Genomic DNA, 26,055 nt, shown 5'->3' with positions numbered 1-26,055 from the left:
TCACAATGGGACTTTAATCTATTAATGTGTATTTTTGCTACAGAAACTTTTACTAAGCATATTATCTTCCTGAATGCCTAATTTTGTTTCCAAACGTGTTCATGTGAAACAGAGGTAAATAAATAAACAAAATAACTCTTGCACCGCTGTTCTTATGCCTACCCTTAGCCCTGGTTCACATATATATGGATGAGTTTTGTACCACATTCAATTTGCATGACATGTGAACCAAACTGGCTTTCTATGGAATCGGTTCACATATGTACAGCTGCAGTGCGATTTTAAAAAGAGTTCAGGTGCAATTTCTAGTGTTATATAATTTGACAAATCACACCTGAACCACTGAACACCAGACTCTTTTTAAAAATTGCACTGAAACCAGCCCCACACATGTGAACCTGGGGTAACACAGTAGATTAATTTCACCCCTAAAATAGTATGCACCTCTCCAAAGATTGCACACAGCACATAGCTGTGATTTTAAGTATTTCTGGTGGTATGATTCATTATACATTTCTTATTTATATAACAAATCTTGCCTATTCATACTAGTAGCAAGTACATTCAGGAACCAGCTTTGACTCCAGGGGCACTGACCAGGTCATCAGGTGATACCAAAACAAAGCTATGCTTGAATTCACTGAGCTCCTGAGAGAGATCCATTGTTTCACACGTTTGTAGAAGCAGTCTACATGCCTAGGTGCTTGATTTTATACACCTGTGGCCATGGAGGTGATTGGAACACCTGAATCCAATGATTTGGAGGGGTGTCCCAATACTATTGGCAATACAGTGTATGTCTGCACAGCATTAATTGGTGCTGTGATGGTCATATGACATAAAAAAGGCTTTCAGAATAGAGAATTAAAATAAATAGTAGCAACAAAGTGTTTTAAAGTTTCATACAAATGTGTACAGTGCCCCTTGAAATTTTTCTCATTATGTGATGTTGCAACCAAAAACATAAATGTATTTTGTTGGGATTTTATGTGATAGACCAGCACAAAGTGGAACATAATTGTGAAGTAGAAGGAAAATGATAAATGGTTTTCAATTTTTTTTACAAATATCTGGAAAGTGTGGTGTGCATTTGTATAAAGCCCCCATGAGTCAATACTTTGTAGAACCACCTTTCACTGAAAGTACAGCTGCAAGTCTTTTTAGGTATGTCTCTGTCAGCTTTTTATATCTAGAGAGTGATTTTTTTGCCCATTCTTCTTTGTTTTTGGTTGTGGAAAATTTCAAGGGGTATGAATATTTTTTCAAGGCACTCTATTTCAAAGCAAATACTTATTATTTTGTTTTACAATAACATGCTGTTAGAGAAGTTTAAGTTGACTGACAGTAGCTTTCACTTTATTCACACTGTAAAGAGATCTGAAGGAGGTTCTGCAAAAACACACTGTATAATGTCCCTCCAACCTGTGTCTATGGTGTGTGTTGTGACTAACAAAGAGGTGAAGTCTCCATTAATCACCATCTATTATCCAGCTCTCATAGTGTTTAGCAATATGAGGACATGGAGGAAGAAGGAGAGAAGGGGAGTGTAATTTACAACTGTGTATACACCCACATGTGTGACCCTATAGTTGCATATGAGGTTTCGTAACAAGCCAACAGATGGCAGCACAAGGCTGCACACACAGTCACAGGGAGCACCGGCCTTTTTAAGTCAGTGTGCCAAACGACATCATCCTGTGTACTTCGGAAGATGTGAAACTGATGTTATTCTGACCACATGTGTCACCACATCTGCCATTTCATCATGGACAGTAAGTTAGAACAAAGAGCAAATGTAAAAAATGTACATGAAATCCATACACCCAAGTTTTGCCATTGGCAATGATCATCAACATGAAGGACAGGTCATCTACAACATGCTGATGCAGTTCTTGGCAAACTTGGACATGGTGTTCCTTCTGCTCCTGAGTCAGCAGCCTAAGAATGAACTTGGCAACAACACCGTGCATTCTCAGATCACACGTGAGGACTGCCTGGACTGTTCTGTATGATGCACCGACAATGGCAGCAGCACTGTGGATTGTTCTCTGACGATCATCATGCACAAGTTGCTGAATGGTTTCAACATTTTCAGGGGTTGAGCTCATTGAAGGCTTTCCTAATCTCTTGTTGTCTTCCAGTTATGTTCTTTCGCTCTTTGAGTGTGCTACTCAAAACACCTCGAATGACTCATTGCTGCATCACCGTAAACTTGCAAAATCATGTAAAATGTCTTTGTGTCAGATCTGCCCAGTTTCACGCAGATTTTCACATTTGCTCTTGTTTCTAACTTTCAGCTGTCCATGATTAAATAACAAACGTGGTAACGTACATGGTCAGAATAGCACCAGTTACACAGGATGATGTCTTTTGGCACACTGACTTATGAAGATCGGTGCTCCCTGTGACTGTGCATGCAGCCATGTGCTCTAACCTGTTGGCATGTAACAAAACTAGTCTTGAAACTTTTTGATACCACCTCATAAGCTGCACAGATAAAAAAAAGAGCAAATGAACAGCTTAGAAGGAAATTGAAATTGGAGCACGCTCAGTGGATGTCAACAGCTGGGATAGTGAACAGCAGGATCAACCAGAATTTTTGCATTCTACAGAAAACAAATGCTCTAGTGGATGAGTGAGTATGAACGCAATGGGGAAGATTTACTAAAACTGGTGCAATTAGAATCTGGTGCAGTTGTGCATAGTAGAGAATCAACTCCTAACTTCAGCTCCTTCAGTTAGGCTTTGGCAATAAAACTTGGAAGCTGATTGGTTTCTCTGCAGAGCTACACCAGATTTTGCACTCGCCAGTTTTAGTAAATAACCACCAATGTAACATAGCATGTATTAACAGTTTTTGATGATTTGAGATTAATGACACTTTAAGCTGATTGTGTGGCTGCTTCTTTTCTGCTTCATCAATCTTGTTGGTTAAGTACACTCTGTACTGGCACAATATTGCCATTTTGGAGTGCTCTGGTTTAAATAAAAAGTAGAGTATGGTTTTAAAAAATATAATCATTGTATCTTTTTATCCTTGTCAGAGCTCTTTATTTCTTCCAACACTGTATAGCTTTTAAATGAGTAGCTGTTAATGGCATTAAATATAGCCAATTAAGGCTATACATAGGTTGTACACGTACAAGAGTTACATCCATCTTCTAGCACTGGTCTTAGCATTTGGCACTCTCTTGGGAAGGTATTAAATGGGGAAGCAATACAAATGAATGAGGATTCCAGCATTAGTGGTGACAAAGGTGGCTGTTCATGCTCATAGCAATTCAGCTCAATACATTTTTTTCATGCTCAGAGTCCAAGGAAGCCTTTGACAGCATCAGGAAACGGCACTAAACTTGCCCGCTTTAAGCATGTGCCTACAAGTCTAACACTTCTCCTATTTCTTATCACTGGAAGCATAGCTAATCTGCAGTCCATCACATGGCGCTCTCCTAAACTGTGTGCCTGTGCCTAGCTATTCCACCAACAGAAAATCTATGCAAAAAATGTTTGGCAGTTTTCATGGAATTTTTCTTGGTTCAAACACAATCAGCTGTGATGTGCAAAGGAAAAGGAATGGTTACAAATAAAGCATTATGTATCTAAAATGTAGGTCTGTTTCACAGAAATGGATGCAGACTTATGTAACATGCCCAGTGAGTGTACAAACAGGACCTTTCATTTGGATTAATGATTAGCCAATCAGTACAGAGTTTTAGTTTGTCCTCTATTAGAAAATGGGGCTATTCCATATTATACTAATGACACAGTGCATGGCTTTATAGATGCACTACATCATCATGACATACAGTGGATATAAAAAGTCTACACACTCCTGTTAAAATGTCAGGTTTCTGTGACATAAAAAAATGAAACAAAGATAAATCATTTCAGAACTTTTTCCACCTTTAAGCTCCCTAGAGGTATTCCCGAGTGTAGCTCGGGGTAAAGTTTCAGCACCACAAGCAGTAACCCCGAGCTACACTCAGGAATACCCTGCAACGCTGCTCCGAGATCTCTTCTTCACTTACCTTGTCCTGCGCTCCTGCGATGTCCCTCCTGCAGTGTCCCCGGCAATGTCCTCCGGCCGATGCCGGCATCTGTCTTCTGGGTTACGTTCCCTGCGACGTCGGGACGTACGGGGACGGAACGGCGGGAAATTTAAAAATGTGAAAAAGTGACAATCACTAAATACACTAAACTAACAGTAAATAACACAGTAAAACATTACTGTATCAAACCATTTCACATACATTTTGTCCTGAGTGCTTTGTCCTGTGCCCTGCCTGCATTTTTACTGTTCTTTCTGCCTGGAAAATGAGAAATGTCCATGGCGTCCAAAAAGCGTCCCTTTAGGTCAAAAGCGGTTTTAGACCAGCTAGAGAACAGCGATAGTAAATTAGAACCACTTGCAGAATTGAGTGATAATGATTCGTGGGGAAATTCGTCATCAGACACTGAAAACGATTTTACGACTTTGCTCAGCGATGTCCGAACTTGGCGCTATATTTCAAATTTCAGTGTTTTTGGTTTGATTATATTATTGAATTAAATTTATTATTATTATTATATTATTATTTTTATGATTATTTATTAAATTATAATTTATGATTTTGTGTTTCAAATTTTAACATACCCGGGATGTTTACTAGACTCTTGTTCGGACAGATTTAAGTGAGTTATTCCTAAAAATGACAGGCCTACAATAAAAAAAATACATATTTCCATGCAAAAAAATGTACCACATTGAGTACAGAAATACTGACATAATCAGACCGCTAGGGAGGCTAATGTAACCTATAAACTGTTCAACTTAGTTGAACAACAAACTGAAATCTTTTAGGTGTAGGGAAGTAAAAATAAAAAACATTTAAATAATATGGTTGCATAAGTGTGCACACCCTTAAACTAATACTTTGTTGACATTTTGATTTTATTTCAGCACTCAGTCTTTTTGGGTATGAGCCACGGCACATCTTGACTTGGCAATATTTCCCACTCCTCCTTGCAAAAACACTCCAAATCTGTCAGATTGCGAGGATATCTCCTGTGCACAGCCCTCATCAGATCAATCCACAGATTTTCGATCTGATTCAAGTCTGGGCTCTGGCTGGGCCATTCCAAAACTTTAATCTTCATCTGGTGAAGCCATTCCTTCATTGATTTGGATGTATGATTTGGGTCGTTGTCATACTGAAAGATGAAGTTCCTCTTCATGTTCAGATTTCTAGCAGAAGCCTGAAGGTTTTGTGCCAATATTGACTGGTATTTGGAACTGTTCATAATTCCCTGTACCTTGACTAAAGCCCCAGTTCCAGCTAAAGAAAAACAGCCCCAAAGCATGATGCTACCACCACCATGCTTCACTGTGGGTATGGTGTAGTTTTGGTGATTTGCAGTGTTGTTTTTGCGCCAAACATATGTTTTGGAATTATGACCAAAAAGTTCAAACTGGGTTTCATCAGACCATAACACATTTTCCCACATGCTTTTGGGAGACTTCAAATGTGTTTTTGCAAAATTTAGCCAGGCTTGGATGTTTTTCTTCATAAGAAAAGGCTTCCGTCTTGCCACTCTACCCCATAGCCCAGACATATGAAGAATACGGGAGATTGTTGCCACATGTACCACAGCCAGTACTTGCCAGATATTCCTGCAGCTCCTTTAATGTTGCTGTAGGCCTCATGGCAGCCTCCCAGACCAGTTTTTTTCTCATCTTTTCATCAATTTTGGAGGGACGTCCAGTTGTTGGTAATGTCACTGTTGCGCCATATTTTCTCCACTTGATGATGTCTGTCTTCACTGTGTTCCATGGTATATCTAATGCCTTGGAAATTATTTTGTACCCTTCTCCAGCCTGATACCTTTTAACAATGATATCCCTCTGACGCTTTGAAAGCTCTCTGAGGACCATGGCTTTTGCTGTAGGATGCAACTAAGAAATGTCAGGAAAGACCTACTAGAACAGCTAAACTTTATTTGGGGTTAATCAGAGGCACTTTAAATGATCGCAGGTGTGGACTGACTCTTATTTAACATGATTTTGAATGTGATTGCTTAATTCTGAACACAGCTATATCCCCAGTTATAAGAGGGTGTGCACAGTTATGCAACCACATTATTTTAGTTATTTACGTTTACTTCCCTCCCCCCCCCAAAAAAAAAAAAGATTTCAGTTTGTTTTTCAATTGAGTTGTACAGTTTATAGGTCACATTAAAGGTGGAAAAAGTTCTGAAATTATTTATCTTTGACTCAGTTGTTTACATCACAGAAGCCTGACATTTTAACAGGAGTGTAGACTTTTTATATCCACTGTAGATGCCCTGTTTTGGGTGTTACTAAATCCTTATTTGGGGGATATCTATGCTCACAGTGTCATGTATAAAGGGGTATATTAAGGGTTCAAAATGTTCTGCAGAATGTTTCATAATTCACAGTAGTAACATTTTATTACTGTTTGTTGATCAATATGTTGTAAATGACATTTTGGATAGGGAAATAAGAATGCATGTCAGTCAACACTTCACACACTCTACATAGCTAGGCAGTTTTCAGATTTTTCATGCTCATTTCATTCAGTATTTCACATTATAATTATGGGTAGAACATAAGGGCGCACGATATGTACAAACAGATGGGTGGCATGACAAATCTATGGCAATATTCCCCAAGGCAAAAATGATTCTATTACACCTTAACTGTTAGTTGCATAATGTACTGCAGTTATTATTCTAGTGAACAGTAGAAGCTTAAAATTTCAGCCAAAAAATAGACACTTTGGGCTTGATTTACTGAATGCAAAAGGCTGTTCACTTTGCAAGGGAAATTGCACTTTGCAAGGCATCCTTCCCCAAAACTAAGTGCATGCTGTAAAATTTCACTTGACAAAGAATGCCTAATCGTGTGCAAGGAAAACAAAGAACGGCATTGCTTGCACATGATTGGATGATGGAAGACGGCACAGCAATTTACCTTGCACTGCAAAGTGAACAGTTTATTTGCCTTTAGTATATCAGACCCTATGGGGTTTATTTACTAAAGCTGGAGAGTCCAAAATCAGACTCCCTTCTGCATAGAAACCAATCAGCTTCTAACCTCAGCTTGTTCAATGAAGCTTTGGCAATGAAACCTGGAAGCTGATTGGTTTCTATGCAGAAGGGAGTCTGATTTTGGACTCGCCAGCTTTAGTAAATAAACCCCTATGTGTTATAGAATACTTGGGGGGGGGGAGCCTGAAGCCTCTTTTGGCATTTGGGTATTCAAAACCTAAAACTAAGCAGTGCAAATACATTTACTGTGGGCGGGTGACATAGGCAGGTTGGATTATGTACTTGTACGTCATCCAGCTTGTTCCGAGTTTGGGGCACGCATGCCCGCGCCTGATACTAACCCCCATTGTCACTGGCTACAGCAGGATTTTGTCAGCAGATCCCAGCCAAAGATTTATGGCTGAGACCTGCTGATCAATTGTAACCAATAACAGCACAGAGTCGTGTGTTCAAAAACACACAGGGCTCTGTACACAGACCAGCGATTTGGCTGTTTCTTTTCCCTGCAAAGCACAGTAGCAGCCCATACTTTCTTCATTAGTACATTTATATACGGTCTGATATTTCCAAGTAATACTTTTGACCTGGATATTTTGAAAAATGGCATTGTTTAGGTCATTTTCAAAGTTGGTTGGGAAATATTTGATGTTATTCATAGATGATTCCATAAAGATGTCCATACACTTGTAGAATTTTGTACAAGCATTCTTATGAAAATTTTCCTCAAAACATGAGAACATTCTTTCTTGCCATCATTGAGTCAACTAACTTTGTTCAAAAGCCCTTAAAATGTCATCCAGATCTGCTATTTAAGTATATTCTCAGACAGGTTTCACTACAATATATACTATTTTATGTATTTTTTCCCAAATGAAAACATTCTGCTCCTCAGAAATTTTTTGTCACTGCTGTCAAAAATAATTGTATATTTGACCCAACTAACCATTAAAAAAATCAAACAAGCATTCCAAAAATGTTAAAACAGTGAAAATAATTAACGAGCGCTTGGAGATAGATGACAAGCAGCAAGCATGAAAGGCACAAACCCCAAACCTTCACACTAAAAATAATAACACATGCAGCGCTACAAAAGGTTAATATATGTTGTATAAAGGATAATAAGTGATGGGCTACTGGTGCTTAAAAGTGATTGGAAAACGTCCTCATATCATGATACAATAGTCCCAGTAAACAGTGCAAAGGTGGTCGACTCCGCGCTGAAAGGTGTATAATATTATGCACTCACCAGAAAGCGCATAATATGCGCATTTGAGTTGTCAGACCACTCCTGGTCCTAGAAAGCTGAAACAGTGTAGATCATCTGGCAGGCTGTCACTCTGATGGGGATACACCTTTCCTTAACCAGCAGGGGGATTCCAGACATCCAGAAATACTCAGTATCACTGATCCAGACTCCTCAACCAGGGCACTCATATAAGATATCCACCTTAAGAGAGGGGGGGGGGCTTGACCAAAAAGCCCACCCCAAAAAACACTGATAGTGTAGTATGTTCCAAAAAATCTTTATTGCAGAGTAAAAGTGATCACTCACAGGGTATCCCAGAATCAAAGATGGCCGCCGGCCTCCACGAGGTACGGAACGGCGTGACGTCACCGGCTAGGCTCCACCCTGACGCGTTTCGTGCGGACGAGCACGTTGTCAAAGCCCTTTGACAAGAAGCCCTGCTTCTATCAGTGTTTTTTGGGGTGGGCTTTTTGGTCAAGCCCCCCCCCCCCTCTCTTAAGGTGGATATCTTATATGAGTGCCCTGGTTGAGGAGTCTGGATCAGTGATACTGAGTATTTCTGGATGTCTGGAATCCCCCTGCTAGTTAAGGAAAGGTGTATCCCCATCAGAGTGACAGCCTGCCAGATGATCTACACTGTTTCAGCTTTCTAGGACCAGGAGTGGTCTGAAAACTCAAATGCGCATATTATGCGCTTTCTAGTGAGTGCATAATATTATACACCTTTCAGCACGGAGTCGACCACCTTTGCACTGTTTACTGGGACTATTGTATCATGATATGAGGACGTTTTCCAATCACTTTTAAGCACCAGTAGCCCATCACTTATTATCCTTTATACAACATATATTAACCTTTTGTAGCGCTGCATGTGTTATTATTCCAAAAATGTTAATTTATGTACATAATTCTACTAGTCTACCCTACAGAAAAAAATTATTTCCACAGCATGTACACCCTGCATGACCATAAACCACTGTGGAGAGGCATCAGGACCTGTTATGACGACATCAGGTTCTACAAGCACATACAGATTTCTCACTGCTCTTTTGCAATTACTCTAAAGTGAAAGTTACCATTCACTGAAAAAAGCACAGCAAGCCCTCCACCCCAACCTCAGAATCAGTAATGGTATTATATTGCTATACTGCAGATTTTGTGGCATGCATTAAAAGAAATCAAACCATAAATACCATAAAAAGATAAATAATTGAGGAGGATGACCAGAAGGATTAAAGTGTTACTAAACCCACAACAGTAAAATTAGTCTGTATATGCAGTAAAGCATGCTTGTTATACTCACTGTGGAACCTAAGGAGCTAATCGATTGCATTGTTTAAAAAGGCTGTTTGATCCTTTCTTCTCTGCCCCTCCTCTTGTTGAAATGACCACCTGATACAGACTGAACCCGTAGTCACATGCACATGCTCAGTTTGGTGTGTATTGCTAGAGAGGTTTTTTTTTTTCTTGGGAGGGTGCATGTAATCAGCACAGGGCCGATCAGCACAGGGCCAATCAGCACTGTCCAGACAGAGGGTCAAAGGTTTCACTTCCTTCTGGAACAGAAAGAAACTCCTCCTACAAGCTTTAACCAGTGCTCTACTGAAGTCACAAGACTGCTCTAACTGCTGTTGAGAAAAGGTATTTAGCAGTTTATAGTTACTAAAATAATTGCATTTCCATGTTCTGTGTACTGTGGGAGACCAGATATAGTGAATGCAGGGTCCTGGGTTTAGTATCACTTTAAAATTTGCAGTTATAATCAGTCCATAGGATATCAGCTGGTATGAAAAAAAAAATCACAGAGCTTGCAGCTGAAAAGATTGCGGACGGAACCTCTGACCCAGAAGTGGAAGAATCCTACTCTCTTGTCACTGAGACTCCCCACTCTAAACATGTTATTAGTGGGTCCCATTTCTTCTGACGATCCTTCCATCCCCAGATGTTCTCAGCTGAAAGCCCCAACTCTGGCTACCACACAAAGGTTTGCTACTCCAGGCCACAGAAAATCGCTGTTTGCTTCATATTCTTGTGAGTGCAATCATTTATTGTTATTGCTGGAGCTGCACACTGACCTCATCCTGAAAACATTTATCTGCTGTCTGCCAGGCTCATTGCTGCCCCAATGATCACTCTTCTTTCAATGACTACCGGTTTGAAATTGCTTGTTGCAAGATTGCATCCATTCTGATTGCTGTGTGCATTCATGTGAAGAGTCCAGATACTGACACTGCAAACAAATCCGCTCCAGTGACTTTTAATTGCATTAAAAATGAGAATTAAAAATAAGCACAGAATTGGAGCTTTGACTAATAGGAACCAATCAAATTTCACTGTTTACTTTAGGCAAACATTAAATAAAAATTCTGATCGATTGTTGTGAGATACAACTGCAGTTGCCTGCCATTTTGTTTCTTTTCAGTTCCAATAGATCAGCCCTATAGCTGCTTATGGAAATACGTTATTGATTTTAGTGTATTTATAGTCCATATTGTTTTTTAGTTTGCAATGGATTGAGTAGGGGATGTTAAGAAGAGGGATCGGCAACAGGCTGATCATGATCTAACTATGAACTGCTGCCATGTTGGGTCATGGAAGGTTTTTAAAGAATTTACAAGGTACTGGTCTCCACAAGGTTGAGAACCACTGATCTATTGAAAATCATTAAAATAATATTATTACTGCAGAGGAAGTAGGAAGGGCTTTGGTATTTTTCCCTTTAAAGGTGCATTTATCTATTTAGATGTTGGCAGCTATGGAGTAAGCCTCCACCACCATTAATGATTTTTTTCATTCATTTTAGCTGATCAAAAACTGTACAAGCTATCCAGTTGATAATTTACAGAATTTGTAAGATGAAAACTGCAGAACTAACACACATTGATTATGATTGCATTCTATTGTTTTGCTAAACGCTAAATGCTAAAGTAAAAAATATTGTATGTAAATGTGTGTCCTGAATATAATTGAAAACATTCTTAAAATAATAACAAAAGGAATAACTGAATATAAAAACTGAAAAATACATGACCTTAGTGATAAATTATTTTAAAATTCTAAGGTAAAAGGTTGAGGATTCAGCTACTGTTTGGCTAATTATACAGTTTTTTTGTAAAGATATTTGCACGGTGTGACCATACATTTTCTAAGATACCAAAATCCATAGCTCAGAATCAGTAGTAATGGCTGGCTAGGGGGTTATTTTTTGCCAAAATTCAAAGGAGGAAAATTTAATAAGATTATCCATGAGGTTATATTAATTTCAATGACATTTAATCTTGGTAAACTGATGTCATTTTATAAAGGCAATGCAAGTATATAATATATACCGGAGTCATTTTCTTATTTATCGCAGGAGCTAACTAATACTGACAATACTACAGTAGGTCACAAAACTGTTTAATTTCTGTCGTATTCATATTTAGACTTTTGTATTTTTGCAAATTGCATATTTTTTAATAACAAAGCTCAATATTTTGTTTTATGAGGTAATAACAGCAAGTAGCAATACTGTGTTTTTTCAGTTTTTTCTCTTAAAGCGTCATGCACACAGGGCATTTTTGCAGCCACTTTTAGGTGTGTCAGGCATTTTTTTTTTTTACTGCTTCTAAATGGCCCTCTGTGTTATCCTATGTGTCCATCCACACATAGACTTTTAGTAGCTTTTAGTCCTCATGCACACTGGACGTTCTTACAGCTGCTGTTTTGGCTTTTGGCGGTTTATCTACAGCTAGTAAACTCCCCAGCATGTTATCCTATGTGTCCATGCACACATAGATTGTAATCAGCATTTTTTGGCAGTGGCGTTTTATGGCTGTGAAAAAAACCCCAGAACTAGTGGGTTTCTAGAGGAGTTTTTTAGCTGTAAAAGTGCTCTAACGCTGAAAAACGCAACAAAACGCAGCAAACCAGCATTTTTGGATTTTTTTTTTTACCCAAAAAAAATGTTTTTGTTGGTGCTAAAACTGCAAAAGCAGAAAAACGCTGCTAAACGCTAATGTAAAAATGCTAAAAAATGCTGAAAACCTCAAGTTTTTAACGTGAATTTACACAGATAACGTTAGAAGACTTATTAAAACGCCCAGTGTGCATGGAGCCTAAGTAGCAGTAGCATTTACCAGCAGGAAAAAAACCCCAAGGTCAGTGCATCCAGGAGCAGCAGCGTTTTAGCAGAAGAAATGCCTGACGTGGCTAAAAGCATCTAAACGCTAGTCGTGTTTAGCACTTAATCGTTAATTAATTTAATTGACTAGAATAAATTATTATTCTGGCCAATGAAATGAATTAACGCCCAAGCACTTGACATTTGTAAACATACCTAAACGCTTTTAAAAGCGTTAGATACTTTTACAAGTGTCAGGCGTTTTTTTCTGAAAAAATGCTGCTTCCAGAGGACAGCTTGTAGGAGAGGTTTTTTTAATGTCCTGTGTGCATGAGGAATAAAAGAGTATACAACCTGGAAATTTTGCAGTCTGAAGTTTAGATCTGGAGACCTAATAAACTGAGCAGTGACAATTACAAAATAACGTAATCTTTAGGACTTTGAAGTATCAAACATTAAAGTGTTGGTTTGACTTCCGGTTCCGGCGCTGATGCTGTGAGGAGGTGAGACCCGCGGCTCCCGGGATCCCCGCATACAAAGCCGGCATCCTGCACAGGGGACATCTGTCAGCGGCTTCAGGAGCTCCCCACTGGCCCCCCCGCACGATCCTCAGTCCCTCCAGCATGGAGCGATTCCTCCTGCCGACTCCTCAGAGCTCAGGTCCCACCACGAGGGGAGAGGGATGCGGCTCTCCCCCTCCTGCAGCCAAGATGGCCGCCGCCCATGTTAATTCAATGGACACAGGCACAGAGGCTGTTATAAACGCTGGTGCAGATGTACACACCCTCCCTGCACACACTGATATAATTATACCAGCCCTGACCTCTACTCCTGGCACCTGTAGTTCCACAGAAGTGTATGACAAAATTGCACAAGCAGTCGCTGCCATTCTACTGCCCACAATCACACAAGCCGTGGATCATGCAGTAGCCACAGGCATTGAACAGATCAGAAAAGACATAGGTGATCATAGTAAACGTTTAACTGAAGTGGAACAGCGTCTGTCAGATTTGGAGGACGATGTTCACTCGCTGCGCTCAGGTGCGCTTCAAACCAATCGTACGCACCAATCCATCCTAGACAAGTTGGGTGATTTAGAAAATCGCTCACGCAGAAATAATCTGCGCATAGTGGGCCTTCCAGAATCATTTACAACCGGGGTGCTTCCAGAATTATGCTCCACACGTATACCCTCAGCTCTAGGTCTAACCACTTGTCAGGTCGAGAGAGCTCATCGCTTGGGGCCGCCTTCGAATGACCGCCGTACACCGCGATCGGTGATAGTCAAGTATCTCAACTATGCTGATCGAGTGTCTATTCTTAATTCTTTCCGCAATTCTCGATGCCTACAAGTAGACGGTCAAAAATTACTCCTATTTGCCGATTACTCGCATGAAGTATCCCGCAAACGTAAGGCCTTTCAGGAAATATGTGCCACGCTCCACCAAAGGGGCTACAAATTCACCCTGGCTTATCCGGCTACTCTCCGCTTTACTACACCTTCTGGCGATACAAAGTCTTTCGTCCACCCTGAAGAAGCCGCTCAATATTTACAAGATTCTTTGATGGCTACGGATGGTGCGACGTCTCCTCACCCTCGCACCTCTGGCCCTAGAGATCAGCGAAGCCCTCGCAAGGATCCACCGAAACGCCCACGTACCAACTTTGCTCCCTCTAAATCTCGCCAATCCTGAGCTGGCGCACTCTCTCAGGCGCTATACGGTTTACTCCACGAATTGGACCACCTGCCTCATTTAACTGACTAAAAGTTTCTTGTGCCTTTAGCTATCATCTTCAGTCCACAGATAGCTATACCAGCGGTTAGAAAGCAATAACTTAGTTGATCCTGTGGTACTTTCCTCTCATTCTGCTTGATAGCATATACTTATACTTACTGTGTCATCTCTTCTCTGTGCCTTGCCTCGACCACGGTTCCGCTCTGGTCATTCGATTTGTTGAGCCTCTTTTCCCTTTGGCGATGCCATTTAGGCATGGGGGCCATGCTCCCCTGCCCTCTCAACAACTCCAATGAGCCACTGCTGCAGATCATTACTCTGCTATTTCCCGGTTACGTTGGTCGCAGTACAGGGACAGCATGCAGATTTATGTGAAGTCCAATACACTGTTAAGGTTTTTTGTTTGTTTTGCTCTTCTGATAGGCCCCAGTTGGGCCACCATGTTCCACTCTCTCTCTCCTTTCTTCTGTTCTTTTTTCTTATATTTTTCTGGAGAATCACCCCTTCCTTGGGAGTCGACCATACTTCATCAGAAATTGGGCGGTAATGGGGGGATAGCTGGCTCCACCCTACAAAACTGTAAGTCCACTACCTTTGTACTCACCTCCTATCACGTGACCTAATGATACGTATTTATTCTTGGAATGTCAAGGGCTTAAGATCACCTCATAAACGCATGGCTATTCTCCGCCATCTCTGCCGGCTTAGAGCAGATATAGCACTACTCCAAGAAACACACTTAGGCCAATCTGACTTTGTTCGTATGAAGAAACTTTGGGTAGGGCACGTTATAGGTTCTCCCTCACTCAATAATAAAGCGGGTGTGCTCATTCTGATACACAAAAAGCTCGCACCTGACATAATCTCGGTTAACACTGATGAGGCAGGCAGATTCCTAGCGGTACACCTCAAAGTAGGCTCTCAATCACTGGTCCTCACCAATATTTATGCTCCAAACTCACCGTCAAAACAGTTTTTTCAGGACCTGTCCTCAAAGCTGTCCGCCTACATCCACCTACCTTTAGTAGTCGGAGGGGACTTCAATTCACTTATGAATGCCTTTGAAGATAAGTCAAAATCACTAGAACACAATCATCGCCCACTTTCAGAGTCCCAATCAACGCTCACACAACTGTCTACATTTGCGGAAGCAATGCAATTAACAGACATTTGGCGTTTAGCCCACCCAGATGGGAAGGAATTCACCTTCTTTTCTCCGGTGCACCATTCGCTTTCCAGAATAGACTATTTTGTTTGCAATTCTATTGCTTTGCAATACGCATCTTCCTCAGATATACATGACATAGTTATTTCGGATCATTCTCCCATATCCATAACCCTCAACTATCTTAACAACACACAATCTTACAAAACGTGGCGCTTTCCTTCCTTCTTAGCAAATAACCAGGAGGTGTTACGTCAACTCCAAGATACTTGGGCAGACTTCCAGATCACCAATGCAGCTCACTTATCCAATCCTAACCTATTTTGGGAAACGGGAAAGGCGGTTTTACGTGGTAAAATCATCGCCTTTACATCTGCATATAAGAAAAAGGTCGCTCTAAAATACACAGAAGCTAGCAACCGACTCCGACGGACTCAAAAAAATTTGGCTGACTCCAACACACATGAACAGAGGAAAGCTTGGCTAGAGGCAAAACACCAATTCGAAACATGGGCAACAGCACAAGAATCCATGCACCAATCACATCTTGATTTACAGTATCATAAATTTGGCAACAAGCCGGGCAAACTCCTGGCTCGCTTGTGCCGTAAACCGTTTACTCCTACACAATTCACCTCCCTCAAGGACTCTCAGGGTATATTGAAACACTCCCCTGAAGAAATTGTTTCCATATTGGAAAGTTTCTACGCTAAACTATATGGCCCCGACCCTATTGACCAATCACAGGCTTTGTCTTTTCTAGAAGGCATTGCTCTTCCTCAAATCGATCCCGTAGCACTCCAATCTCTTAATGCTCCTATATCTCAATCCGATATTCAATCCGCTATAAAAACTCTGGCTAATGGTAAAGCCCCTGGCCCAGACGGATACACTTCTGAGTTCTATAAACTCATGGTCACAACCCTTTCACCTACCCATCAATCAGTTTACTGCTCTATACTAGAAGGGGGTGCCTATCTTCCGTCTGCCTTTCAGGCACATATAAAATTAATAGCAAAGAAAGACAAAGACCCGTCTGACCCAGGTTCCTATAGGCCGATCTCCCTTCTAAATTTAGATGCCAAAATTCTATCAAAAATTATCGCAAATCGTTTAGCTATTATCTTGCCTTCCATCATTCATCCCTCTCAAGCGGGCTTCATACAAGGACGCTCTGCTGCTTCAAACATCCGCAAAGTACTAGCAGTGTTAAATCATGCTAAAATTAATCCTCACCAAGATCTAGCGATAATCTCTCTTGATGCTGAAAAGGCCTTCGATAATGTTAACTTCCAGTGGCTGCAGATGGTTTTACATAGATTTGGCTTCTCAGGCCCTTTCACTCATGTAGTCCAAGCTATGTACACCTACAGCACAGGTGGTTGCTGCAGGGCACACATCTACCCCTATTAAACTGCATAAAGTAACAAGACAAGGGTGCCCCTTATCCCCCCTGCTCTTCAATTTGGCCCTAGAACCCTTAGCCCGCTTCCTTCTGTTCCACTCACAGCTGCACGGAGTCCAAATAGCTCAACAAGATCTACGTTTAGCCTTGTTTGCTGATGACATTTTAATTTTCACTGCCAACCCAACTCATGACCTGCCCTATATACAGGATATTTTCACAGCCTTCAGGCACTGTTCGGGTCTTCGTATTAACTTCACGAAAAGCGAAGTCCTTCCCTTATTCCATGCACGCACTCCCTCATGGGCTCATAATTCTCATTTCAAAATTGCCCCTTATCATATTACATACTTAGGAATCAAAATTGGAAAACTTGCCTCTTCTCTCTACTCGCTCAATTTTTCACCAACAATTCAAAAAATTATAGGCGAACTAGAGGTATGGAAAGAGTTACCACTGTCACTTGTAGGGAGAGCCCACCTCTTCAAGATGGTGAGCTTCCCGAAATTGTTATACCCTCTTCAGACCATCCCTCTACTACTTAAGCATACGGACATACTTAGACTAAACAAAGCGCTCTCTACATTTATTTGGAAAGGACGTCGGTCACGCATTGCCCTGCATAAGCTATATCTGCCTAGATGTGAGGGGGGAATTGGTCTTCCAAATATCAGAGTATATAATCTCTCCTGCATCTTACGGGTGTGTATAGATTGGTTGACCAAATCCTCCAACTATTCTAATCTGCAACTGGAATCTGCCATGGCCCATCCTTTCGATCTTGCAGCCCTTTTACATTCAAACCCTAACTCACTCCCTCCACACTTAAAATATAATCCACTCATCCGTGATACCCTTATCACATGGAGGGAGATCAGACGTAAATTAGGTGTATCCCCATGGGTTTCCCGTTTCCTCCCCATACATCGTAATCCTGCTTTTTCTGTCCCTCAACAACACGCAGCTTATGATCTATGGTTGGAACGGGACCTCAAACTAGTTAGCCAATTATACGACATGACCTCTGGCTTTCCTTTATCTTTTTCTCAGATTTCAACATCTTTCAATCTACCTCCTCACCATTTTCTGTATGTATTGCAAGTTTGTAATTATGTGAACAAGATAACATTGGTTAAATCTGGTCGCTTCCGTTCCTCGTTCATAGACATCTTAGTTAGAAATCAAAAATACAAGATATCCCACATCTATGGACCATTAAACCTACACTATGTGCACCCTCTAGAGGCCTCCACTCCTACTTCTTCTTGGATCAGAGACTTTGACAACACACTCTCAATGGATCAAATCCTCACTGGTTTCAACAATACCTGTGCCTTCAACTCCAATGAGTTCTGGCGAGAGCAACAATTAAAGTTAATGCACCGTGCCTATATGCCATGCCTGTATGTCCGTGGGAATCCCTCGGTCTCTACCTGCCCTTTGTGTGGACACTATAAACCTTCGCTAAAACACAGATTTTGGGATTGCCAACTAATATCTTCTTTTTGGTCCCAACTACTCAGCTATATTGCCTTCATCACTTCTCTACAACTACCAAGGGACCCTTTACCTCTTCTCTTCGGCAATTTGGAATCGGTCTCCACAGGGGCTCATCCGCTTCAGCTTGCCATTCTCCGAGCCACGAAACCATGGCTGTCCTCTTGCCTGATGGTCGCGAGGAGAGCCATATTGAAAAAAATGGGTCTCCAACAGTCCTCCAAATATCTTGGATGTCAAGTCAGCTCTTAATGCACTTCTTCGTCTGGACCAGCTCCACTTCCTCACCTCATCCCTCCAGCACAGAGAGGATCAATATAATCGAAAATGGAGACTCTATGTTCAAAAATCCTTTCCAACCACAGAGCATCAATTTTTCCTTCATGGCTCTTCTGGGATGCCCCAATCTGGAAACATGATCCAGTAAATCCGGACATATTGTTTTGATTTATGAGGATTTAAGGTGTGCATGACTATATCTAAAACACTTACAATACTCGTTTGTTGCTGCTCTCACATCACTTCTAGCCAATCTAGGCAACCATGCCATATTTCCTTTCATCTACCTCTTCTACCATTTTCTTTATACTTCATCTTCATCGCACATTCTTTTATAACTTCTCCCCCCCACCCTTAATCAGCGAGGACTTACAACACGTATATCAATTTTTGATACAGGGAGTTGCCTCTAGCTCTATTATTCTCTCAAAACACAGCGCTCGGCTCATTACCAAATATTCTCAAACGACTTCTTGGGAGGGGATCCTCTGGCCCGTTCCGACATCATTTTTTCCACCTCTTTCTTTTTTTTTTTTTTTTCCATCTTTTCTCCATACTAGCTTCCTTCTCCACTTTCTTCTCCTTCTGAATAGATCTACCTATCTTCTCTGCTCCTTCTTTTTTTTTGATTATCTCCTCTTCATACGCTTCTCTTCTACTTCAACATCCACGTCTTACGCATGACAACTGACATACTCTAAGCACCCCAGTTCCCATTCAAAGTTCTGTGATATGTCCTGACCTTCTTATCTTTGGATATATATCATAGCTCACCATTACACATCCCCTACACACTCTACTGACTCACAATGCCTCCCCTCTTTTGTCTCATCTGCCTTCAGAGTTTCTGTTCAGAGGTTCTAACTGCTGACATTTCGTGAATCTTTCTGATCAGTTTTCTATGCAAAATATTGTATTGCTCATATTGGTCAATCTATCAGTTCTGTTACATAAGTTACTTTGTTGCCATGATGCATCCTTGGAGTGTTTCATCCGCTGAGTGTTTGTAAATTGAAAAACTCAAATAAAGCTTTGTTTAAAAAAAAAAAGTGTTGGTTTGTACAATAGCTGATTCAAATATAAATCTCAATTAGATTCTTAAAATAGGCGAGACGTGATTATACCTTATATGACATATGTTTTATTATATTAATACACCAATAGGTAGTACAATTGATTTTTCAGGATTATTAGGACTATACACTGAAATAGGAAACTCACCACAGATACCAAACTTACTTTCTGTAATATCTAGGCATACATTCCATGTTAATGATTACAGGTTTAAAATGATCTATAGGTAGCCTAATTCTTGCAGATAAAGTAATGTAAGTGGTGTCCTCGCTCTATCCAAAAGTGAAGAAAAAACGTTTCACTTTCAGGGGCCAGACTTTAACCCCCTAATCAGGGCTTAAAGGCTAAGTTCACCTTTTTACGCATAACTTCACTTTTTATAATAAATGGATCCTTTTGTGATATAATTTCTGGCCCAGCAATCCCAATGTTCTAATCTCTCACTTACCTTGTCCACAAAGAGTCTGAAATTTCATATTTCTGTCTGAGTTTTAAAACATTCTTTCAGCTTGCATCACTTCCTGTAGGTAAGATCCCATCATTCTCTGTGTTTATCCATCACAGAAACGGGAGTGATAGGGAGTGCATTACCAGTCTGGACCACACCTCCCTCATTACTATGCCACCATCTATTTCTTCCCTTAAAGTGACCATACACTTTACACTCTGATTGTACCGTCTCCTTTAGATCTCCCATTAGCTATGTAGTGCAAAAGCAGGCCTTATTTGATACAAATTGAATTGATTGTTCAGGTGGGTCCTCCTATTCCATAGTTCTGTTAAATCTAAAGGAAACTGTACAATCAGATTGCATAGTGTTTGGCTATCATTATAAAAATACATAGGGAGGGAGTAGATGGAGACACAGCCATTCACATCTTCACATACCACACACTTTTTTTTTCTGAAATGCACAGAAAAGTATGCATTTTCTGTGCAGTTTGCCATGCGTTTGGAAATGCACAGATGTGAATGGAGCCTCATTGTTATTGTGTAAACACACCGATTTCACTTTCAGGCCCAATTCACACCTAGCATAGTCAGGGCACATGTTCTTTTACTTGTTTTTCCCATGAAAAGCATAAGGCAGTCCGTTGATTTCAATGGGCTGTGCTACATGTGGTAAAGTAGCTCATGGGATAATTTGGCGTAGTGCGAGCTGCACATTTTTTACTGTATTTTTTGCTGCATTTGTCACTAGTTTTTTCATGTGGCAAAATGTGTGTTTGGCACTGAAAATGCAACTAGGTAATTTTAGGTGTATAAAGATGGCCAAACACTATACAATCTGATTGTGAAACCTTTGTACAATGTCCTTTAGATTTACCAAAACTATATAATAGGAGCACACACCATCTATCCATTCACTCTGTATCCAATCAGGCAGGCCCTTGCACTATATCAGGGGTGTCCAACCTGTGAGGCGCATGCGGCCCCAGAGAGTTTAGCATTCAGTTGGGCCCGTCTGCAGAGACGCTGCAGAAGCCAGGCAAATGCACATGTGAAGGGATGCTGGGAATGTTGTACAAACATAGTTGATGGGTGAAGGGTGTTTGTTTTAATGAGGTCAGTGTAATGAGCTCAGCTGATTCAATCCTTCCTGTTTCTTACTGGTTTTTCTGTCTTAAATCTACAAACCAGGAATTGATGAAGCTCTAATTTCTAAGAAATACAGCAAGGGCTAAGGTAAGGCCTTGTTCTCAAAATCAAAGAAGCTTTTATTTTTTGGCAATGGAGGTACATTAATGGTATACTGGTATATAGGTGAACTTAGCTTTTAAAATGCTGTATAGGGTGCAAGAAAAGGACTCTTAATAGCAATGAGTAAAGTAGCTTCAATAGCTGATATATTGCAGCTTCTTACTATTACGTGTTTTAAGTCATTTTATGGCTACTAAGCAATATGTACTGTATATACAGTATTAAAAACTTTCTTGAAGGGGGTACACAACCTGGCCTCCAAAACATGCAGGCTTAATTTTTCCTTTTGTAATAAACACATAAGAGTGAATAAATTCTCTCTGACTCAACATCTTTGTATCTACATTTGTGAACGCCTTCCAAGATATCCAAGTAGGCTTGGCAGCAGTCTACCTAGAGCCACTTTACTACTTGAACAAAAAATACTTTACTTTACAAGTACTATCTAAGAGCAAAAACAACTCCAGCACCTCCATATTAAAGAATATGTAAACCCAACATTATATTCCTGATATGTTCCTGCTGTACCATGCACTTGTATGAAAACGTATCCTGTTCTTTTTGTATTGCTTCCTTTGTGTGAAATACTTCCCTCTGCTTTCCTATTAATAAATGATCACACTAGGCAGGAGAGCACAGCGTGGTCAGTTTTCTGGCTGGTCAGTTCGCTTTAAAATAGAAATATGAAGTAATTAAATATAAACTAACAAATGACAATGAAACAAATTATTTTATCTGCAACCTACAAATGTAGTCCATTCCATGAGTAGAACCAGGGTAGATTAGCACCATGCTTGTAGTAGATATAGCTGAATGGAAAACTTCAGTTTACTTCCTACTGTACTTTATTCACTGAACAAAAATTAGCTGCCATCCTCTTTCACCACAATGCCTATTGGGAGTTTTCAAGCAGCTTTCCTAATATTCACTCAACAGTGGAAGTACATCTTGATTTAAAAAAAATGATCTCCTGGGGGTCTGCCTGTTCAGAAACTGCCTTTTCAGAATCCACAGTTTTGCCATTTTAAAGTGAACTTGCCATGGGAGAAATAGGAGACTCACCAATGCAGACTGTTTGGTTTGATGTTGTTATTATTATTGTTCATATAGACCTAATGGCATGAAAATAAAATGAAAAAGGTAGTGATAACACTTTTGTACTTCTATTGTGAGTTGTTTCCTGTGCAACTATTTTTGCCTTCATTAACCACTTGCCTACCAGGCACTTATACCCCCTTATTTACCAGGCCAATTTTCAGCTTTCAGCGCTGCCGCACTTTGATTGACAATTGCGCGGTCATGCAACATTGTACCCATATGAAATTTTGATCATTTTTTTCTCACAAATAGAGCTTTCTTTTGGTGGTAGTTAATTGCCACTGGGCGCTTTACTTTTTGTGCTATAAATAAAAAAAGTGCAAAAAATTTGAAAAAAAAAAAAAAGTTTCTTTGTTTCTATTAAAAAATTTTTCAAACAGGTATTTTTTCTCCTTCACTGATGTGCGTTGATGAGGCAGCACTGATGAGCACTGATAGGCGGCACTGATGGGCATTGATAGGCAGCACTGATGGGCACTGATAGGCAGCACTAAAGATCACTGATAGGCAGTAGTAATGAGGTGGCACGGATAGGCGGCACTGATAGACAGCACTAATGAGGTGTCACTGATAGGTGACACTGATGATGGGTACTGATAGACGGCACTGACTGGCATCACTGCTGGGCACTGACTGGCAGCACTGACTGGCACAACCCCTGGGCACTGACTGGCGACACTGACTGGCAGCACTGCTGGGCTGCACTGGTGGGCAGCACTGGTGGGTGAGCACAGGTGGGTGGCACTGGTGGGCACAGGTGGGTGGCACTGCTGGGCACAGGTAGGTGGCACTTCTGGGCACAGGTAGGTGGCACTGCAGAATGGCACAGGTGGGTGCACTGCTGGGCACAGGTGGGTGCACTGCTGGACACAGGTGGGTGATCTGCTGGACACAGGTGGGCGGAGCTAGTGGGCGCACTGCTGGGTACAGGTGGGCGGAACTTGCGGGTGGCACTGCTGGGCACCGATCATCAGGGCACTGATCATCAGTGCCCTGATGATCGGTGCCAATCCCCGCTCTGACAACTGCCGGTTCTCGGCAGTACTTTCCTCACAATCTGACAGCGTGAGGAAAGTGCAGCCGAGAACCGGCACTTGCATTTCCCTCTGATCAGCGTGTCATTGGACACCGCTGATCAGGTGGTAAAAGGCCGCTGTGATTGGCCTTTTACCACATCACGTGATCAGCTGTGACCGTAGGACACAGCGATCACGGAGATCGCCGGGTGCGCGCCCCCTGGGTGCGCAGGAGAGCGCGTTCTGGGAGGACGTCATATGACGTCCACTCAGAACTGGCCGGCCGCAGTGTAGCCGTCATTCGGCTATCTGCGGTCGGCAGCTAGTTAAAGTGGTTGTAAAAGTTGAAGGTTTTTTTACCTTCATGCATGAAGGTAAAAACCTTCAGTGTGCTGTCCACCCTCCCACCCCCTGCCTAATACTTACCTGAGTCTGATGTTCATACAGCAATGTGCAAGAGAGCAGTGGATCTCCCAGGTCTCTCTCTCCTCATTGGCTGAGACACAGCACAGTGGCTGCAGCTTGCTCTGGGAGCACTCAGCAGGGGGAAGGAGCCAGGTGAGGTACCAGAGAAGAGGATAGTCAGGGCTGCTCTTTGCAAAACCATTGCACAGAGCAGGGAAGTATGACATGTTTGTTATTAAAAAGTATCCCTTTAAAGTATACAAAGCCCACTTTTCTGAAAAATGTTATAGAATAGCAATGTAAATATATATTGTCTGAAGGTGGTCTTTCACATGTTACATATTTTACTTGTTACAGTTCTCAGATTCTGTTGGATCTGATGGCCAAAAGGCATATAAAATATACCTGAATATTTTGTCCAATGCAAAGAGTATTTTTTCAAGTACTTCAGTCACATAGCATATTACTTTAAATAAAAAAAAATACCAGATGCAAAAGCAGTAGTACAACCTATATCCATATCAAAAGATGTTACTGCAGTATGTAACTACCCATACATACCAGCCTGTCCTATCCTTGTCAAAGCTGCCCTCCCCCTTTTGCTCAATTATGATAGGCTTCCTTGGTATCCTATTGAAATGGTTCGTAATGGCTCACATTACAAGGAAATACTGGCCAAAAGACTAATACATGAGAAAGAATTTGTAAGCATTGAGTATGAATATCCTCCTGTATCATATTTAAATCCCTAAGCTTGTAGATCAGGCAAGAAAGGATTTGTGGCTTGGAGATGTACACCGCCGAGTGTGATAGATAACGCACAGTATCTGTGGTAACAACAGCCATGTGTGCACATATTAAACAGGAAATGCTATGACAGATCGTGGAATTCCACTGGTATTATACACACTTCATCATGAGAAAAATTAAGCCACACAGCTAGCAAATCAAATAGATTTAACAATTCTCCCTTCTGGAAGTGAAAGACCTAATTCTGAACACTTCCAAAGAGCTAATTCTTGTTTCATGTAGGGGTTAAGGACATTATCTATAACAATGCAGTGCTGTGACATGATGTGTGTGCTTTGTGAGGAAGGGAAAGCTCTCTGCAGAGGCGCAGATACATCTTTGTGCAGAAGCAGTCCCTTCTGCTGGAGCTGCACAGAGATGGGCATTTAAGCTATGCCATGGCTCATTAGAAAAAAAAAAAATCTGGCAGCCGTGACCAATTATCTTGACTGATAATTACAAATGTAGCTCCTCAAACCAAATATCTAATTCACAGTCCTTTCTAAGGCAAGGCAAGAAAAAAAAAAAAAAAGATTCCTTAGAGTCTTGAGGAAAGGTCATGTGCCTTGTGTGGTGTGGATATTAGATATTATTAGACAGGGTTCCCTCATCTGCAGCCAAACTATCTGACACCGGTAGGAGCACAGCACCTGCTACATGAAACCGCATGCTGTGCTCTCCTACAGATACCAAACAGAAAAATAATAATTCAGTACTTAAGAAAGAAAAAAAACAAAAGGCCCATGCTCATCGTTTGTCTGCAGCCATTGGCTCTGCAGAGAACATAAAGTTTACAGGTAAGCACATAGGCTTATCACACAGCAACCCAGAACAGAACAGGGTAAGGTCTGATAATGAGATACAGTATGTATTTATGTCTCTCTGGGGACTGAAGAGATATGACAACCAATTCAGATTTACTCTATATATCAGACAAGTTTATTGGATAAAAAAAAATGCCAACAGTATTCTTCCTTTCTGCACAATGCATTACTACATAACATGCAGAAAAGAGAATCCAGAAGATAATCCTACTTGCAGTCATCAATGGAAAGAAAACATGAAGCATATACATTCTAGAGATGCTGCTACAAAACAACGTGACTTGAAATGAAAGCAGTACTTACAGTGCGGAGGAATTGTATCTCATCCTCCACTTCGCCCCCTTCAGCCATGGCTCTTGAGGAGTCAGCTCTGCTAAGACTCTGCTTGCCTCCACTGTCAGCTCAGCGTGCTGTGCGACTCATCTCCTAGCGATATTAGCATACAGCTAATCCACCACCATATAGGGAGCCGAGCTACCGTGTACTAACTCTACTGCACTGCAGACTGTCAACCCCCTCACTGCCAGCAGCACAGTCACACCACACTCCCAGACAGCACACTCATATACCACATGACTATAGTGTTCAACATATACAAGGATCCACTATGCAGTAGATGGATGGATAGACATACACACACACACTATATATGTTTACAGCATATAGAATTG

At 41.1% G+C, this 26,055-nt stretch overlaps 1 protein-coding gene across 8 annotated transcripts in view; it reads right to left on the bottom strand.

The window, feature by feature from the left end:
* RYR3 (ryanodine receptor 3) overlaps positions 1–25,853 on the bottom strand; it is a 954,561-nt gene extending 928,708 nt beyond the window's left edge. For all 8 annotated transcript variants that reach the window (XM_089671311.1, XM_089671312.1, XM_089671314.1 and 5 more), the window contains exon 1: positions 25,688–25,853. In XM_089671311.1, coding sequence (XP_089527437.1) covers positions 25,688–25,735 — 48 coding nt within the window. In that variant the 5' untranslated portion in view covers positions 25,736–25,853. The remainder of the gene's footprint in view (positions 1–25,687) is intronic.
* Positions 25,854–26,055: the final 202 nt, after the last annotated feature.

The sequence above is a fragment of the Staurois parvus genome, unplaced genomic scaffold (genome assembly GCF_062004578.1).
Source record: "Staurois parvus isolate SC_StPar_1 unplaced genomic scaffold, SC_StPar_1.0 ptg000104l, whole genome shotgun sequence".
Lineage (NCBI taxonomy): Eukaryota > Metazoa > Chordata > Amphibia > Anura > Ranidae > Staurois > Staurois parvus.
This window is presented reverse-complemented; position numbering and strand designations above follow the sequence as displayed.